At 40.2% G+C, this 19,354-nt stretch overlaps 2 protein-coding genes across 7 annotated transcripts; one reads left to right on the forward strand and one right to left on the reverse strand.

Annotated features, from left to right (window-relative positions):
* Positions 1–211: 211 nt before the first annotated feature.
* On the forward strand, positions 212–11,026 carry LOC132787726 (serine/threonine-protein kinase Pak). Of its 5 annotated transcripts, XM_060795010.1 has the most exons (9): positions 212–766; positions 4,722–4,923; positions 4,990–5,147; positions 6,427–6,592; positions 6,655–7,269; positions 8,099–8,206; positions 8,294–9,327; positions 9,390–9,608; positions 9,675–11,026. In XM_060795010.1, exons 2-9 carry the CDS (start codon positions 4,770–4,772, stop codon positions 9,756–9,758), a joined length of 2,538 nt encoding a protein of 845 aa, XP_060650993.1. In that variant the 5' UTR covers positions 212–766; positions 4,722–4,769; the 3' UTR covers positions 9,759–11,026. The 5 variants fall into 5 exon arrangements, with proteins under 5 accessions (XP_060650993.1, XP_060650988.1, XP_060650992.1 ...); XM_060795005.1 differs by lacking the exon at positions 8,099–8,206 and having other exon boundaries at positions 216–766; positions 6,652–7,269; positions 8,579–9,327; XM_060795009.1 differs by lacking the exon at positions 8,099–8,206 and having other exon boundaries at positions 216–766; positions 8,579–9,327.
* A 1,224-nt stretch (positions 11,027–12,250) lies between these two features.
* Positions 12,251–18,636, reverse strand: LOC132787725 (transcription elongation regulator 1). Of its 2 annotated transcripts, XM_060795003.1 has the most exons (8): positions 18,359–18,630; positions 16,706–18,294; positions 16,296–16,629; positions 15,753–15,903; positions 13,442–13,813; positions 13,014–13,378; positions 12,623–12,952; positions 12,251–12,564 (listed from the first exon to the last, which is right to left on the reverse strand). In XM_060795003.1, exons 1-8 carry the CDS (start codon positions 18,538–18,540, stop codon positions 12,438–12,440), a joined length of 3,450 nt encoding a protein of 1,149 aa, XP_060650986.1. In that variant the 5' UTR covers positions 18,541–18,630; the 3' UTR covers positions 12,251–12,437. The 2 variants fall into 2 exon arrangements, with proteins under 2 accessions (XP_060650986.1, XP_060650987.1); XM_060795004.1 differs by lacking the exons at positions 12,251–12,564; positions 12,623–12,952; positions 13,014–13,378; positions 13,442–13,813 and adding exons at positions 14,660–14,924; positions 15,139–15,358 and having other exon boundaries at positions 18,359–18,636.
* Positions 18,637–19,354: the final 718 nt, after the last annotated feature.

Below are 19,354 nucleotides of genomic sequence, written 5' to 3' on the forward strand. Positions count from 1 at the left end.
TTCTATGAATTTGTATTAAATAATATTCATACCGACTCCGTTTCTCCCATATATTTTGTATTAACCAAAAATACTTACATATACAATTAAAACATAATCGTGGCTAGCCGTAAAAGCTAAATTCAACCTGCTAATAACATTTCAGCTGAATGTTAAGTGTGACCATTTATGGTATATTTATCCCCGGAATATAGCGTAATTGGTAATTTAGCTATCGGTCACGCTGGTCGCCATCCGCTTGCGATCCACTTTGTCATGTTTTTTGTAAAAAAAATAAAACAAATTGCAAGCAACGTTTTGTAAAATAAAATGTAAGCTTTCGTATTTGCAAATAAGCGGCACAAACGCGCGCGTGTAACGGCAATAACAAAATAAAAACGGCAAGCAACAAATAACCGTATGCAAAGTGTATATGTGAATGTGTGTGTGTTGAAAAGAAAAAAGAATTGTTTGGTCTGTGTTGAGCAGCGAGCTTCTTTCTCGTCGTCCACTGCGGTTTTTCCTCTCTGCTGCTGCTGTCGTCGGCCATTAATAAAGCAGCAACTACACAACTAGAGTGAAAACGCGAAAAGACGACGACGACGCTGACTAAGCAGGGGCTGTAAGCAGCAAATAATGTGCAGTGAAGTGTTGAAGTGAGCTTGGCAAATTACAACAAAGCTGCAGGAGGCGGCAGCAAAATTAAACTACAACTACGACAGCTTGAAACACAGTTTGGAAAGCGTTGGAATAATACAGGGTGTAGCAGCAATCAAACATACCTGCAGTGAGTTTGTTGTGTTGTTGTTATTTCATTCATAAAAACATCAGTCAGACTCTGCATTAAATTCCAATTGGTGCGAATTCTGCCAAAACGATAACATGCAGCTGTTTTGGCAGCACTTAAACGAGAGTCACACACATACGCACGCACACATGTGCATTGATTTTTCCAACGTTATGCGTGTTTGTGTGTGTGAGTGTTCCGGAAAAGGCCAGGAAAACTGTTCAAGTGGTTTTTCATTTTGGAGATTAGACGGGAGATTAACGCATTGCTGCTGTTCTATTTTGGTGTAAAAATAAACCGTTTCATAGAGTAGGCGCCGTTTCCCTTCCCATCTCCTCGAAACTTCAGCCACTCCCCACAGCAGTAGCAGAGAGAGAAGAAAAAAAATGTCAACAAGCATGTGCATACAGGGTGTCTGACCTCCCTTCCTCCATCCCCCACCCCAAACGCACGTGCATCGTGAAGCGCCAGCAATGCAAACAACTAAAATAACAAGAACAAGCAAAACGTGCCAAAGCGCAGCAAATAAAAATACACACATACACATTCGTACATAAATGTAAATGTATGAATGCATGTTACACACATATTGAGACATTTCTATGCATTTGTATGTATGGTGGATTTGTAATAATTATAATGCTAGTATGGCCACACTTTACAGTCAATTTGGCATTTGACGGTTAGCGGCCCTTTTTAATATTGTATTTGTTTAGACCGGACAGGTAAAAACGTGAAACGGAAAGCAAAGCGCCAAGTTGCAACTGAATGGGGAAAAAACAAAAGACAACAAAAAAAGTAAAGAGAAATAGTAGAAGACACATTTCCGCCCGGTAGCGAACACAAACCAAAATAGACAACAACGCACAGTGGTGCGAGTCAATAAAAATATGCTTGCATACAATAAATAAATAATCTATAATTCATTAGAAGTGTACATATATAATTTTTTCTAAATATTAATTTATTCCTTCATGAAATCTTTGTTTAAAGCATTAACAACAGTTACTTATCAATAAGAAATCTAAAATTGTATTATTTTTTGCAATTAAGTATTCAAAAGTAATATGTTGAATGGTTCCACATTGCGGCAGTGTCGCTGACGTCGTCGCCGTTGTCTTTGTTGTTGTCTTTCGCATATGCGTGTCTGCAAGTGTATGTGTGTGTGTGTATGTTTGTGGCTTCTCCCAGCGCACTCAATGCACTTGTAGTTGTTGTTATTGCCGTTGTTTCTTTTTAAATACCCTGCAGCAGTTTGAGCAGCAGGGTAATATGGCTTACATAAGCTTTTTTAATCAACTGACTCATTCCAATTGATAAACACACGTGCAGGGTATTTCTTAGTTCCCCTCTTAAATAAGCACTCTTGTATTGCACCTATAAAGTACATCTGCGTGCGTATGTGTGTGTGTGGCCCACTTGAGCAGGCACTGAGGGGAGTGTTGGGGAATGATGGGGAGCTGTTCGTCTGCCATTCTACAACACTAATCTGAATGCCGCAAGTGTTGTTGAGTTTCCTGTGGCGCTGTCGCTCATTAGGGAATAATTTGCATTAGCCGCGTTGCAGTAAAAACTCGTCGCATCAACAGAGCACACACTCGCACATACAAAGACTATTACATACTATTACATGTGTATATAACATTTTTTATTGATTTTACTTGAACTTCAACAACAGCAACAACAATACAATAACAACAGAGAACAGACAAAATTTAACCCAATTCTTGGCGCCCACTCGCCGCACTCAGGAAATGTTTGGAGTTGCCGACGCGTCGCTGTCGACGTCGTCGTTGCGGGGGCAGCGCAGAGCAAAAGCAATTTTTACCTATCGACACAATGTTCGTCATCGCTTTGCTGGCTCTCTCTCTCATGCTCTCGCTCTCAGCTTGATGTTGGGCAGCCGGCCAACAAACATACAAATGCACATACGAAAAGCAAAAAAAAGAAAAAAAACATCTTGTTGTTTGCTTATAATTTTCACACCCCAGCCCTACATAATACATAGTTGTTGTAGTCGCTGCATTGACTTTTTGACGCTTGACGTTGATAAATGAATCATAAAAGCTGCGCAGTCAACGGCGACGCGAACGCCACTGACACCGGCAAACGCATAAAAGTAGAAGACAGACAGAAAGAGAGAGAGAAAAACAGCCGTATGCATATTGCTCTCTCGAGGTATCATATGGTTGGTTTATTGTTTTTGGTTCACTGCCCACGCAATAAAGCTCTTTTACTATTTTCTTTAGCTTAAATTCAGATACATTTCGTTTAAGTGCTAATCGATAACAGCTGTGGCTCTTGTTATCGCACATTTGTGAGTGCAAGTTTAGTGTCGTTTATGTTCTTGCCCACGATCGATCGTCCGTCTTCTCGTGTCGTGCGGTGTCTCTCGCACTGTTGCTGCGCTCTCACACTCGCACTCACTTCGCTCAGCTCTCTCTCACTCTCTCGCTCGCTCTGCTGCTGCGACTGCCGGGCAGTGGCAGTGACACTCAAAGCAAGTCCAACTGGCAGTCAGAGTCAGCTCGTCACTCGGCCCATATTGATATCGATTGTTGTTGTTATTATTGTTGTTGTCGTTGCAGCAACAAAAGCAAAGAAAGACCAAAAACCAAAAAAACCAAAATATTGTGTGGGTGTTTTTAACCATTTTCAAAACAAAAACAAAATTGATTTTTGGTGTGCCAAAAAAAAATTCAAATTGAGAGCAGACAATTTTAAAAGTGATTTTGCAGATAATCATAAAAAAAAACAGCAAAAAAAAAAGAGACAAACATTAAGTAGAAATAAGCAGAATTCAGTGAAACAAGCGCGCTATCTATATACATGTATAGAAGCATACAAACATATAGAACGCTCTATATATGTGTGACAATATAATATACAGACTTACAAATGAATATTTATTCAATATATATTCAATGTATACTTATAATTCCGCTGATTTTATTGTGACAAAGCTAAAGTTGCATGACGTACATGCAATAAGCAAGAAATATAAACGAAAGAAGTAAAGCAACCGTAGAAAGCTAGTTAGATAAGCGTTGTTAGAGATAAACACGCCCCTCTCTGTCTCCGTCTCAGTTCCTGCCCTTGAAGTGACGCATTTTCCACTGCATGAAATCATATGTTTTTTAAGGCAGCAACCGAAAGTAGTCATTATATTTGTTTTCTTTCTTAATAAATAAATTACACACCAAGAACACTCGCAGTACAAAAAAAATCTAAAACATTATTATTGAATTTAAAAAAAATTCCGATTTTTCATTACTTTTGAAGAAAATATATTAAACATCAAACTATAAATAAGAAGATTCTACAAGTAAATAAATAAATAATTACACTCTAAAAACAGACTCAAAAAAATAATAAAACAAGTAAGAAAGCTACAGTCGAGTGTGCTCGACTGTAAGATACCCATTTTGAAAAAAAGCAATATATTTTGCGGTATTATTCTCAAAATATAACAAATATACCACAAAAATACTAAAAATATACCAAATGGTATATATGTATATAAATATACCATATATGTGGTATATAAATATACCATAGTTTTTTTGATTTGCGGGGGTGGAAGTGGGAGTGAAAAAAATTTGAAACAAACTTGATCTGCGTGCAAACCTAACAAATGCTATCGAAAAAAATGATAGCTCTATCTTTTATAGTCTCTGAGATCTAGGTGTTCATACGGACAGACGGACATGGCTAGATCGTCTCGGCTGTTGACGCTGATCACGAATATATATATATATACAATACTTTATAGGGTCGAAGATGCCTTCTTCTACCTGTTACATACATTTCCTGCCGGCACAAAGTTATAATACCCTTCTACCCTATGGGTAGCGGGTATAATGAATGATTTTTATTGAAAAAATTAAACTTACAAAATGCTTAAAATTAATTCTTTTTCTCTAAGATTCCTATTTTAAATTAGTTACCTTTTTAGTTGCAGCTGTTTTGCCACCATAAAAAGTAAGAAACCAACGGCAGCCAGATGTCTAGCGAGGAGGATAAACCCCCGGCGCCTCCCGTGCGTCTCACCAGCAATCGTGGCGGCGTTGGGATCGAACGTGTTCCCATCCCTGGCAGCGGAACTGGCGTCGGCATGGGCGATGGCCAGCCCGTTGATATGCGTCCATTGCCCAAGGGTAAGTTGATCTCTAATAGCTAATTTAGTTACCAATTCTAATTGATTTATTATTATTCACATACAGAACCAGACGATGCGGATCGCAAGAATAAGAAGACGCTGAAGAACAAGATCAAAGGATCGAAACCATCGCATATGGATTCCAAACCAAATATCTCGTATCCCACAAACTTTGAGCATACGGTGCATGTGGGATTCGATGCTGTGACCGGCGAGTTTACGGTGAGTTCGGACTGTCGGATTGTTTGCTTATTTGTGTTGAGGTACTTTATCGTCTGCTTGCTACTCGGCCTCGCAATCATTTATTTGTTTTATGGCCAACAACGAAAAGCGTTATTATAATTTTCTATTGCCAATTCTTTATGGTTTTTTTTTGGTTGTTGTTTTGTTTGCGAGTTTCATGTGATAAGCTTTAAATACAAAGAATACGAAAAAAATAAAACACTCAAACATGCATCGATTCACCACAAATGCTCAGATAACCTTTTGAAGCTAAAGTAAACATTCTGATTAACCAACTCTAAGAAAGTGTTAGATAACGGCGACATTACGGCTGGACGGTTGGAAATTCACAAATTGTAAGCTCATAAATAACTATAATAAGCTCAGGATCTTAGTCATCAATGATGAGTTGTAACTGAGTAACGATGTCAACTTTTGTGATTTCTAGAGAATAGAAAGCAAAACTTATAAAGCTTCTTTTAAGCCAAAGAAAAGCTTTGAAGTACATCAATTGATTAAAAACAGCCAAAGCTTTACACATTTAAAAGCTTCATATCGGGATATGCTTTAAATTTAGAGTGAATTTTCTCTTTAGAGTTGAAAATGGGAGCTTAAAGCTGTTGAAAGCTTCTTAATGTATATATACAATATTTATATTTATCCAATGCTTTTGCAAAATACAGCGTTAGTTAGCTCCTCAAGCCATTCATAAGTATGTTCGATTTACGCATATTGTTTTTCTCCCCATTGAAAATATTTAAGTGTACATTATGATTATTTTTCTATCTCTCTCTCTCGCGATATGCTCTATATCAATTTTGTATTATTCATTATAATTTCAAGCTGCCAATGAAAGTAAGTAAACGCCACGACTAAAGCAAACGGAACTTGCCTTCATTAGTTTTCTAAGCGAAATTCCCATCATCATCTGTTGTTCTTGTTCGGTTATGTTTTCTATATCCCCCTTACCCCATTTCTTTCTGTTCTGAGATCGGCTCTTCTTCCATAGTTTCCATTTGCGTTAAGATTTCAACTGTTTCTCTACACTACACAACACTATTCCCAATACACCAAAGACACTAACTTTTAACTGATGGCTGAGCTTTAATATACGTAGTTCAGATGCTTTTAGTCGCTGTCCCCGAATATATATTCCAATCCAAGCTTACCTTTTGCTGTTCTCTCTATCTCTCTGTGTGTGCTTAGCTTAGCTGAGCTTCTTTTTTGAATGAATGTTATTGAAACTTTTGTACTAATTGAAGATTTCTACATTTTACAGGGTATGCCAGAGGCATGGGCGCGTCTCTTGATGAACTCAAACATCAGCAAGCAGGAGCAGAAGAAGAATCCCCAAGCTGTGCTCGATGTGCTCAAATGGTTCGACAATACAACCAAACAGAGGCCAAGTTCCAAGTACATGACAAATGCCATAACGACGCATTCAGGTAAGATCTAAACTGATTTATACTCTGCAGAACTTCTCGTTAATCTTGTGTCTCATTAGCAGGTTCTTCGCTGAGCCGTGTGAGCAGCAGTAGTCCGAGCAGCACGCCCACAGATTCGGAGCTGCATGGCTCGAATAGTGGCGGCAACTTGATTGGCGTTCAGCTGGGCAGCATGACATTGGGTCCCAATGCGAACAATGTCTCGGCTGCCGGTCAAATGCTGAGCAATCATTACCAACAGCAGCAGCAGCATTTGCTCCAGCAGCAACAGTTGCAACAGCAGCAGCTACAGCAACAACAACAGTTGCATCAGCAGCAGCAACAGCATCAGCATCACATTGGCCTGAGTCAATCGCATTCGTATAACTTTGGTGGCCACACCGCCTCCTCATCCACATCGCAACATTCATCTGCCAATGAGGACGACATGTTGGGTCCGGTGCCGCAGCAACAGCAGCCACCGCCGCCGCCCGTGGCATCGCGGCCAGAGCGCACGAAGTCCATCTACACGCGACCCATCGAGGAGCTGCAGCCAATTGTTCCGATGCCAGCGGCCCCGGCCACCACGCCGACAACGCCACTGCAGAATCACAAAACGACGACGCCGGCGGCGGTGTCGCCATATCTGTTGCACAACAATGCAACAACGACGCTGGACAAGAACAAAAACAATGCAAGTGAGTGCTGCCAGTTCAACTTGGAGTTGAAGCTTTTAGTTGTAGTCACAGCAGTCCCCAAAAAATGTTTTTGCAGTGTGTAGATTATGTATTTTAAAATGGTCATAGTTTGAAAGTTGTCTGCTAGCAAAAGAGTTTCCTATCACGAAAATCAAATTGAAATTGTCATGCACCTTTATAAAGTCTTTAACCATTTCTTTGTATTATGTTGAGCTCACATGTCAATAATTAATCAAATTTGCTGTCAAGTAATATTGATTGAAGCCTCCATGACGGTTTCTCTAATAATTAATGTTCATTTGTCAATTTAGTTCAAATACCTTAATTAAGTAGCAACCCTTATACATTTTTTAATAGTTTGTAGTCTACAATTAGATGTGAAATTCAGTAATTTTAACCCCAGAAATAATTGGGTACATTGTTTTCTGCTTTTACTTGACAGTTGTACATAAACTTCTCAAATTTCGTACATTATAATTTACTTAAGTATACTAAATATTAATAGTTTATTTTTAGCAACTTTATGAACAACTTGGTTAAACATTATTTGAGTAGAAAATGATGAAATATTATTAAACACTGCTGCAAGGGCATTTTGTAGCTTCGGCAATGTGTCGAAGATGTTTTCCGTTTTGTTGTTGTTTTAGTTGAGTTGTCGCACCGCAATAATGCCAATCATGTTTAATGTTATTGTTATATATATATTTGTATCGCCTCTGTGTTCTGTTCTGTTTTGAAATTGCTTTAAATTGTGCTGCTCAACCAAAAAAAACAAAAACAACGGCAGCAGGAGACAGCTCCACAGTAACAGAAGCGGCAGCAGCAGCAGCAGCGACAGCAACACTAACGACAACAGCAGCAGCAACAACAGAAACAGAAGGCAGCGATACAACAGCAACAACAACAACACCAAGAGCAACATCTGCTACAACTACTCGTATTTTGTCTGCTATAACAAACGCTACTACTACTAATTGTCCTCCCTCAACTACTACTACTACTACTTCTACTTGTGCTACAACAGCAACTGTTGCTCCTAGCAGAGAGGAGCAGCAGCTGCTCGCGTGCAATGCTGCAGCAGTCGAAGCATTAGCAACAGCAACTGCAACAGCAGCAACAACGACTAATCACGACTCTTCTGCTTCCTCCTTTTCATCGTTCCCCTCGTTTCATGATGATGCAACGCCGCCGCTCTGCACCAACGCCTTGCCCTCGATACACTGTCCCACGCCAACGTCTTCCGTGCGCAACTCTGCCGTTGTGCCGCTGCTGCCCACGATGGTCACCACACCTGCAACACCTGCCACAGATCTGTACCACGATCCGACGGCGATCAACAATCTCAATGCCACACCAGCGGCGGGCACACAAATTGCGGTGCCACAGCAAGCGGTTGCCGCCTCGGCCACCGCGGCAACCACAGCAACGACAACGACAGCGCGAGCCGCCAATGCCAAGAAGAAGAAAATGTCCGATGAGGAAATACTTGAGAAACTGCGCACCATTGTCTCCGTCGGTGATCCGAATCGCAAGTACACCAAAATGGAGAAAATTGGCCAAGGTGCATCGGGCACTGTGTACACAGCGATCGAATCATCCACGGGCATGGAGGTGGCCATCAAACAGATGAATTTGTCGCAGCAACCGAAGAAGGAGCTGATCATCAATGAGATTCTGGTAATGCGAGAGAACAAGCATCCGAATGTGGTCAACTATTTGGACAGCTATCTGGTGTCCGAGGAGCTGTGGGTGGTCATGGAATATCTGCCCGGTGGCTCGCTGACCGATGTCGTTACCGAGACCTGCATGGATGAGGGACAGATTGCCGCCGTTTGCCGTGAGGTGTTGCAGGCACTCGAGTTTCTGCATGCCAATCAGGTGATTCATCGCGATATCAAAAGTGATAACATACTGCTTGGCTTGGATGGCTCTGTCAAGCTGACTGATTTCGGTTTCTGTGCGCAAATCTCGCCGGAACAATCCAAACGCACAACAATGGTCGGCACACCCTATTGGATGGCGCCCGAGGTCGTAACACGCAAGCAGTATGGACCCAAGGTGCGTATACGCAATGTTATTTGTATTTGGATGTGTGTGAAATTAACTGACTCATTCGACAGGTGGACTTGTGGTCGCTGGGCATCATGGCCATTGAGATGGTCGAGGGTGAGCCGCCGTATTTGAATGAGAATCCGCTAAAAGCATTGTACCTCATTGCCACCAACGGCAAACCGGAGATTAAGGAAAAAGACAAACTGACGGCAGCATTTCAAGATTTTCTGGATCAGTGTCTCGAAGTGGAGGTGGAACGGCGCGCCAGCGCCATGGATCTGCTCAAGGTGAGTAACTCGATATACTTTTTAAATGAATCAATCATTACTCAATTCAAATATCTTTGTCTGCAGCATCCTTTCCTCAAATTGGCGCGTCCATTGGCGAGTCTGACTCCTTTGATTATGGCCGCCAAGGAGGCAACCAAGGGCAACTGATTGACAACCAAGAAACAGCAGCTTATTTAACCATTACTAATGAATTACTATTATAAAAAGCAACAACAGCAACAACAACAACTACAGCAGCAGCAGCAACAACAACAAGGAGCCGAACAACAACACAAACAACAATAGCAACAATAACATTTATGCGATTATAAATGAGACAGATGATAAATTATTAGTGATTATGATTATTATGATGATTATTTATATAAACGTATTTATATACATACACATATATACTTATTATATACATGCATACATTATTAACTATTGGAACGAGAGAAGATTTCATTGAGCCGAGCAGCTGCAACATTAAAACACCACACACACACTTTCGTAGTTCAATTCACATTCAATTTAGATTCTTAATTCAATATATACTTATGTATTTGCCCAAAATCATTTTGCTGCTAATTTGTTATACCAAATTAACGGGGCATTTTAAATGCCTTTGAACTTTATTTCTAAACAAAAAAAAGAAACAAACAAAACCCAATTCGATTAAAATTCATTAAATCTATTCAAACGTCATTAAACATATTAACATAAAACTATATTTTAAATTGGCATTTGCATTTAAAGGTAAAAAAAAAAACCATATAAGAAATAAAAATATTAATAAACCTATTGATTACAACAATTGTATAAAGAAAACAAAACATAAACTTATAATTTCGAAACTAGTTTTTGATTCATTCTTTAGAAAAGAGAGAAATTCTTGCGCAAAACGCTCTAACACTAACTTTAAAAACTTAAGAGTATTATTTAACTGGTTCATTTTAAGACCTTTTTGGTCTTATTTAGATTCATAGATTGCTTTAAATAATAAACAATTAAATATATATATATTTTTGTATATGTGCTTGTCGATTTTTGATTTACGCTTTTTTTTTAGCTCGTTCGTTTTGAGTTTCACAAAGTAACTAAATACGTTTTCAATTCACACACACTCACAAACACACCCTCTAAAGATCCTTTTTGTACTATGTCTGTGTATGTAGATGTAAATCGTGTAATTGTAAAAGAGTTTACCATTATAATTAGAAGAGCCTGTATTTTTCAAATCATCAATATGCATATGTACGATGTGTGGAGAATGAGAAAAACAAATTGTAGCAATTTATTGAACTAATATTATATATATAGACATAGCAAATAGATAAAGAAGCGAACCACTCGTAAACTGTTCAATAAATTGATAGTAGCAACTAAAATAACAAATAACTAGCAATTAAAAAATAGCTTGTAAAAAAACAAAACGATCGTGAACCATGAGAAAACCAGTTACTTTGTGCCTAACCAAAAACAAAACAAAATGAAAATGAAACAATTGAGCAACAAGAAGAACAACAATTAATTAATATTACATATTAATAGCAACTAACTGATATAGAGTAAAACATAGTGAATCGATTAACATAGCACTTAGCGTAGAGCAGAGAACTAAAACAAAACAAAAAGAAAAAAAACGAACACCAAAACACCAGCTACTCTTATAGCGACAAGAAATTTAATTGTTTAACATATTTCAGCAACAAATTTAACAAATAACTTTCCTAGTGATGATGGCAGCGTGCGTTTGGCTTGTTTCTTATTTTGATTTACGGAACAAGGCTTCCAAGAAACTGTGATCAAAAGCGGATGAAGAATGAATACTTTAGTTACTGCGGAAAAGCTAGACAAGTCATATACATATAAGAAAAAGAGTTTGTATTATTAATTTGCCGCCGCCAATCAATCATCTCTGAAGGTATCAAGAATAAACTTTAGTCAGTACTAACTGGAATATTTCATTCACTAATGTTTCATGATCAAATATTTGAAATTTATTTCACATTCTTAACAATTTCAATTCTTTTTGAATCACACCCAAAGAAGCATCGATAAGAAAGCAGATTAGTTGAGTTTAGTAAATCTGTGGATTGTGTAGAAAACAATTCACATTTGACTTGTTGAACCTTTGGTTAACAGCGCAATGACACCACAAATTTAAATGTAAACAAAAATCAAAACAAAACGAAATGGAAAAAGTACATAGTTTTTGTAAAACACAAAACGGAGCGCATTATTTTCGCTATTAGTTCCTAAACAGACAAACACACACACACACACACATACATTTACATTGAAGTACAGATCTAGAATATCTACAATAATTTCAACTATGTATTTCAAACAAACCCTAGGGTGGCGCCAACGTTGAAAACGAATATGAAAACTGACATTATGGAAATTATTATTGTATTTTTTAGTAACTAGGAACTAAAAACAATGAGTTCAGAACGAATGTGTATTTAACAATAATGGTAGCGATGAACGAGAAGATAAAATAAAAAACACAGTACATAAAGAGTTAGAATTATGAAAATTACGAAAAAAGATACAGATGAAGATATATATATATGTACATGTATCGAAGAGATACAAATCTAATTTAACGCGATAAATGATCAATAAAAACAAAAACAATATATACATGCATATAGAGCCCAGTGTCTATTCTTTCATTTTGTATTTATTGTAAAGTAGTTACATGTTTTGTGAAAGGTTTAAAATATTTTATTTAGGCGCTACATAATTCCAATGCTTAAAAATAAATGGTTTTTGAGTTATTCTTTTGTTTGCTTTTCTTTTGTTAATGAAATAGTTTTGCTGTTGTTTGCTGTCGCTTTATTTATTGCGTCGTGTGGATTCGGAGGCAGTCGGCGGTGGTGGCGGACCGCGTTTGTTCATCTCCTCCAAGAATGCCAGCAAAATACTGCTACGCTCCTCATCCAAATGATCCAGCACCAAGTAACTGCAAAGAGTAATGTTATTTGATAATTGAAAAGGGATAATTTCAATTGCAATCATACCGTTTGTCGTTCTTGAGTATGTCCTGGATCTCCTTCAGATGATTGGCATTCTCCTTAATGAGATCGGTGCTCTTGTGTGTTATGAATTTGCATTCCTGCAGCAGTTCACGCAGCGCAGTCTTCGCCTGCATTGTTTTGTCCTTAATGTAATCGCGATACTCGCGCTCACCTTTATCCGAACTGTATTTGAGATATCTGGGATCATCTTTGACTAATTTTTTAATCTCCTTCCAGGTGCTGGTCAGCTGCAGAGTGCCAATCTCATCGAGCATCTCGCGGAACTTTTCACGCTTCTTTTTCATCAGATTGTCAATATGCTCGTTGAAAATGCTGTAAGAAATGTATTTAATTATAACAGTGCTTTAGTTGTGGGGTTTCAAAGATCGCTTACCGCTCACGATCATCGCGATCGAGTGTCTCAATCAGCTCCCAGCGATGATCTTTACGCAGCTGACGCTTCACCTCTTTCCAGGTAAAGTCCGGAGTGCGCACCAGATCCGTCAGCAGTGCCGTGAAGTGTCCAATGCACTCGTCACGCTTGTGATGCTCACGCTCCTTGTCGCGATCACGCAAATGTCCGGCCAGAGTGCGATGCACCTCCTTCTCACGCTCCCGAATGCTCTGCTCGGCGCGCAGCTTGCGCTCACGATCCTTTTGCTTCTGCTCGGCTTCGCTTTCGCGCTGTCTCGCCAATTCGCTGTCCTCGCTACCTGCACGCTCCTCCTGCTCCGAGTCCTCGCGATGCTCGCCTTCCTCCTAGAAAACCAGTTCAGTTAGTCTATCAGACTATTATAATGTTTTACATTAACTCTCACTCACCGGTGACTCTTGCTTCTTGCGTTCCTTGTTCTTGTCGTCCTTATCGCGTGAGGATTTGCGTTCACGATCCCTTGATCGACTGCGATCCCGACGACTGTCCTTGCGACTCTTCTCCTTGTCCTTTTCCCTATCCCGTCGATCGGATTTACGATCCCGTTGACGCTCCCGATCTCGTTGATCGCGCAGCTCACGCTCCTTGCGCTTCTCCTCCTTCATGATCAGTAAATAATCCTCAAAGTATTCCTCTCGATACATGGAGTCCACAACACGATATCGCGAATCCGAATCGAATTTCTTTTTGATGTCATACCAACGCGTATGACGCTCAATGTCATGGCGTTCACGCAACATGTCCAGAAAGTCCTTTCGAATCTAAATATGCATAAAAGTGAATTCAACATGACAGCCATGTGGAAGAGAAAAGAAATGCAACGAAAATGGGGAATTAGTGAAGACTTTGGCACTGATGTGAATTATCACTTAATTGTGCTAAAAATTCTTACTCAACTAACTTAACTTGCCTTAGTAGCTAAAGATAAAGAGAGACTTAAAAGACTAACAAAACATAGTTACACACTTTGCTTGGCTGAAAAAAGAATTTGGTTGATTAGGATTTTGAGAGACGTAACTGAAAAAAAGTGATTTGTGATTAGTGCGGCCCGATAGAGAAATGCAGCAAAATTGTAGGGGAAAAACTTTGACAGACTATAACGAAACAGAAAAGGCTCAAAATAAAACTAATAAGAAAAAGGAGTTATATTGTAAATATATCAATCGGATGAAAAGGATTTGGTGATTGCATTTCTCTATCAATTCATTTCGTTGGCCATGGATAAATTGCTTCAGCTGGGCCGAAGTGCACAATGCATAAAACTAAAGTAAACATACATAAGATAAAATATATAGTAGTAGTTTATATTGTATATCGTATATGCAAGAGATTGAGACGAAGAGAGTAATACAACGTGCTGTGCCGTTGACTGAAGCTTGTGAGAGCAATGTGAGATTTAATAGCGAGATTGAGAGACAAGAGAAAGTGAGAATAAGTGAGAGTGGCAGTCAGTCAGTCACTTTTGCTCTGCACAGCCTTGAATAGAGTTTGGTTTTTGGTTTTGGTTGATTGTTTTTGGGGGGGGAGAAGGACGCTGTCAATTACAAAGAATTTGTAAAACAAAAACAGAAATATTTGATTAATTAAATTATGTATTATTTTCATACTGTTTGCTCTCAGCCTCGAAGCCACCTGAACACGCAATGTTGCTGGTTGCTGTTGTTGTTGTCATGGTGGTTGTTGATGCTGTTGTTGTTGCTGTTGTTCTCGTTGTTGGCTGCTTCACATTGCCCACACCTTGTGATGGTTGTTCCAAACATCAATAGATCAATTGATAATGAATGCACACATCACGGCAAATAACATCTTGATCATCATCATCAACATTATGATCACCATCATCATCATCTTCAATCACCATCATCATCATTCCTAGACGACACGTGCGACGCAGGGCGGGGCGGGAAGTGGAAATCACACCAACGATTATCAGGTAATTTTCAATTTTTTGCATACCTTTACTTATTTTTTTTATTATTATTATTATTTTGATTTGATTCCAAATTTGTTTCTTTTATTGCAGAAAAACAAATTTCGTTTTTTTTGTAAGGAGTTTTTTTTTTTTTTAATTTTGTTTTTAACTCACCACACAGACAGATATTGGAAGCGTGTGCGTGGTGATCTTGAGCTATCAACATTGGCCTGGATCTGGGACCATGACGACGAAGACGAAGACGACGACAACGATGGCGACAGGAACGACGGCATTGTGTGATTTTGGTGTTCTTGTTGGCAATTGTTGTTCTTGGTTCTTGTTGTTGTTGTTGGGTGCTTTTGTGCTGTAATCTGTTAGCTATTATTAGTAGCTAAAAAAGTATTTGATTTTTGTTTTTTTTTGGGTACCGAACCATGTTTTGGTTTCGTTTTGTTTTCGTTTTGCGCAAACCGAACCGTTCAAGGGGTCAATCGATCAGTTGGGGGAAGGATTCAGATCAGATCGGATCGGATCATTTCGTTTCGTATCGTATCGGTTTCATGTTGTTTTCAATTAACAAAAATTAATATAATAACATTATAAAAATACGTTTTTGTATATAAATATTATGTTAAGTCAATATAGTAACATATATAAAAAGTATTGCAATATGCATATATAGAAAATGGAAATATATTTGTATATGGGAAATACGTAAGTTTTTGGTTTTTTTTTTCTTTTTGGGTGGATTGCACTGGAATAATTAAGCATCTGTGAAAACATACCTGCTCTTTGCGTAGCTGCTTGTCTTCCTTTTCGCGACGACGCACCTCAACGATGAACTCATTGAACAGACTTTCCCGTTCACGCACCTTCTCAATGGCACGATAGCGCTCCTCCTTGGCATTGCGTTGACTAAACTCCGAGAATGACGATCTAAGAAAAAAAAGAGTGGTTTGCTTGGAATTAGAAACAGTTGTTGATTTTTGTAGAGACCTTAATAATAATTTCTATATATAGACTTCCAACTATAAAGGTGGTTTCCTTCTCTACTCATTTAAGCGAATAAATTAGTATACATTTCTTAGATAAGTTAAGTCAAGACACAAACCATAGCAAGGTTTTCAACCAGTGCTTATCGAAACCACGAACGAATTGAAACATTGAAATATGTTTTAACACTATTTCATTATTGCAATGCGGGGAAATCTGCTTGCTAAGCTAATAAAGTTTACCTTTTAATTTCTATTCTTTGTCTTCAACGATTTTCTATGCACCTTCTATAAGTATTTTAGGTCTTTAATTATAGGGTTTGCATCTTTACTTACTTGCCATGCAGCTTGGCATCCTCCATAAGCTTGCGAAAATCGTCGCGCTTCTGTCGCATCTTGTTGCGCTTCTCCTTGCGCTCCTCCTCGGCGCGATCCTTCACATACTTTTCAAATACCTGTTTGCGTTCCTTCGATGTCAGCAGCAAGTAGCGTGGATCAAACACAATCTTGTGCAGCTCCTTCTCCCAAGTGCTAAAGGCAGACACATCCTTTTCACGTAGCATCTCCTTGAACTGTGTGACGCGTGTTTCCAGCGGCACCAAAGCGCGCTCCTTGGCCGCACGCTGTTCCGCCTCCAGCACAGCGTCTTCGTTCTTCTTGGCCTTGGTAACTGTTAAAAGATACACATTATTATTATTATACACATTAAGATATATCTATATTATGTCATCTGTTGATAAACTTACACGTGCGCACACGCTTTGTGGGCACTTCTTCCACACTGGACTCGGACTCGGTGCGTATCTTAATCACCTCGTCATCCTCGTCCTCATCCGCTTCCATGCGCTGCTGCTGCTGTGTTGGCTGCTGCGTTGACTGCTGTTGTTGCTGCTGCTGCAGCGTTGTCTGCTGCTCTTGCGTCGCTGTATTCTCTTCTGGCTTTTGCTCGGCCTCCGATGATTTCTCCTCGGCTGTCTTTAATTGCTCTGGTCGCTCATTCACCGCCTTGTCCACATCCTCGCGATTCATTAGATCCTCGGGACGATCCCACACCGAAGTGCGCGTCGATGGATTGTAGAAAAACACTCGAGCATCGCCCGTCCAAACAACACACCAAGGTGTTCCAGCGATCGGAGTGCTGGTCACGGGACGCGACTTATCCGTCTGCTTTGCTGTGGCTGCGGCTGCAGCGGCCAACTTCTTTTGTTCCTCCTCCTTCTTGCGTTTCTCCTCGGCCGCCTTTTTCGCTTCCTTCTCCAATGCTGCAGCCTGCGCTGCCTTATTGTTCTCGCTGTTTGCCTTCATGGCCGCCGCTGCTGCGGCAAAAGCCATTTGCGCATCGAATCCAGGTCCAGCGCCAGGTGGCATATGCATTAACGGATTCGGCAGCAAGTGCGGCGGCATCCCAGCTGGCGGCCCTTGCGGTGCGGCGCCCGAATGCGCCGCCATGCGTGCGGCTTCCATGTCGCGCAACGCCTGCGGTTTCTCCCAAACGCTCTCGCCGCGTGCCGCATGAAAGTAGTAAGGACGTCCGTCGGGTGCACGATGCTCGGACCATTCGGCGGCACGAGCAATAACAGCTGGATCAATGACGCCCGGCTTAATGATTAGATTCTTAGCGGGCTTATCCTGCTGCGCAGCTGCAGGCGGCGCATGCTGCATGTGCTGCTGTTGTTGTTGCTGTTGCCATGGCGGCACGCCAACGCCCCAAGGGCCGGCTGGTGCCCCACCAGGAAAGCCATAGGCAGGTGGTGGCATGCAAAAGGGCGGCGGCTGCCCAAATCCAGGTGGCGGCTGCATGCCAGGCGGCGGCTGCTGTTGCTGGAACATAGGTGGCGGCTGCTGGCGCACATTGGGCGGCGGTTGACTAAGCAACGGCGTGGCGCCATTTGGTGGCGGCTGATTTAGCAAATGTGGCGGCGGTTGCGATGTCAAATGGGGCACAACAACAGCTGCTGCTTTCGGCCCATCGCCATGTTCGGCTGCGTCTGCTTTGGCAGCATTTGGCTGGCGCTTGGCCAGCTCTTCCACCTCCACTTGTGTCATGATCTTGATGTTTGGGCCCTCGGGCCGCGTCCAAGTTGTTTCACGTGTTACCGCGTGATAATAATACGAGCGTCCATCTTCCGCTTTGGTTTCCACCCAAATTTCAGGTGGCGACTGTGACACCCCATTAACGCTTGGTGGGGGTTGATTAGTGTTCATATGCTGCTGTTGTTGTTGTTGTTGCAGCTGCTGCTGCTGCTGTTGTTGTTGTTGCTGCTGCTGGAGCTGTTGTTGCATTTGCGTGTGTTCGCCTATTGGACGACCGCTAAACGCATTAAAAGGCTTGCTCCTGTTGACAAACATTCTTTGTTTAGTTACACGCACGCCCAAAAAAAACAAATAAAAACACTCACCATTGCTGCACTTCACTGGCGTTTGATTTTTCATTAGCTACCCCATTATTATTGTTGGGCCCTTCTTTCAATATTGTTGTTTTGCCATTAATCGCAGCTGCTGGCGGAGATTCGTCTTGCGAGTCTTGTGGACTTGAACTTGCTCTGTCCGCATCCATACTTTCCTCTAAACTTGTTTCCATAGCACACACACACTTTTTGACCGACAAAATAAACGTTCTATTGCATTCGCATTAACAAGATAGAAAAATTTTCTACTTTTTTTTGCCGCTATCGATAATTATTGACCGTCTCGTTATGTTATCGAAACGAACATGCGGCAACCTTGCGTTATCAGTATATTGCAAATAGCCGGTAAATACATAAAAATAAAATTAATATTTAAACACAAATTTCATGTTGCTAATTTTAATTTTTTTTATTTAAGTAATTTACTGCAAACATTTGAAGGTGAACGTAGGGCTAATTATGAAATACTATTGCACTAAAATATGTGGCAGTCTGGCAGCGCTCGTCATAAACGGTTAAACCGTTTCAATTTATGGATATATTCAAATTCTGCGACTTATCAATTGAGTACACCAGTGGTGCTGCCAATTTGGATTTTTTCCCGTCAAAACTGGCTTTTTTGAAGGCTAAATGCGGGAAAAATTTGTGAATTGCGGAAATTGTGAAAAGCGGGGATTCTAGCTTATTTAGAAATTCTGTTGCCTTTTTCCCAACTTTTTTTTGTGTTGTTAACACAAAAGTACAAAAAGTACAAAATATGGAAAAGTGGCAGCTTTACGATAGTCACTTATAAACAATCCAGAAAATGTGTTGGCGTATCGATTGTTTTCTCGAAATACGCTAATTTCATCACTCGCTTATTGTTTCCATTTCAATTTGATCAAGTGGGCCAACATCAGCAACAAAAACAAATTTTGGTCTTTAAAGATTCTGGGGAAAACCGGAGATTTTTTGAGTTGGCAACTGTGGCCATCCAAATATTGTGTT

Source organism: Drosophila nasuta, chromosome 2R (genome assembly GCF_023558535.2).
Source record: "Drosophila nasuta strain 15112-1781.00 chromosome 2R, ASM2355853v1, whole genome shotgun sequence".
NCBI classification, from domain to species: Eukaryota; Metazoa; Arthropoda; class Insecta; order Diptera; family Drosophilidae; genus Drosophila; species Drosophila nasuta.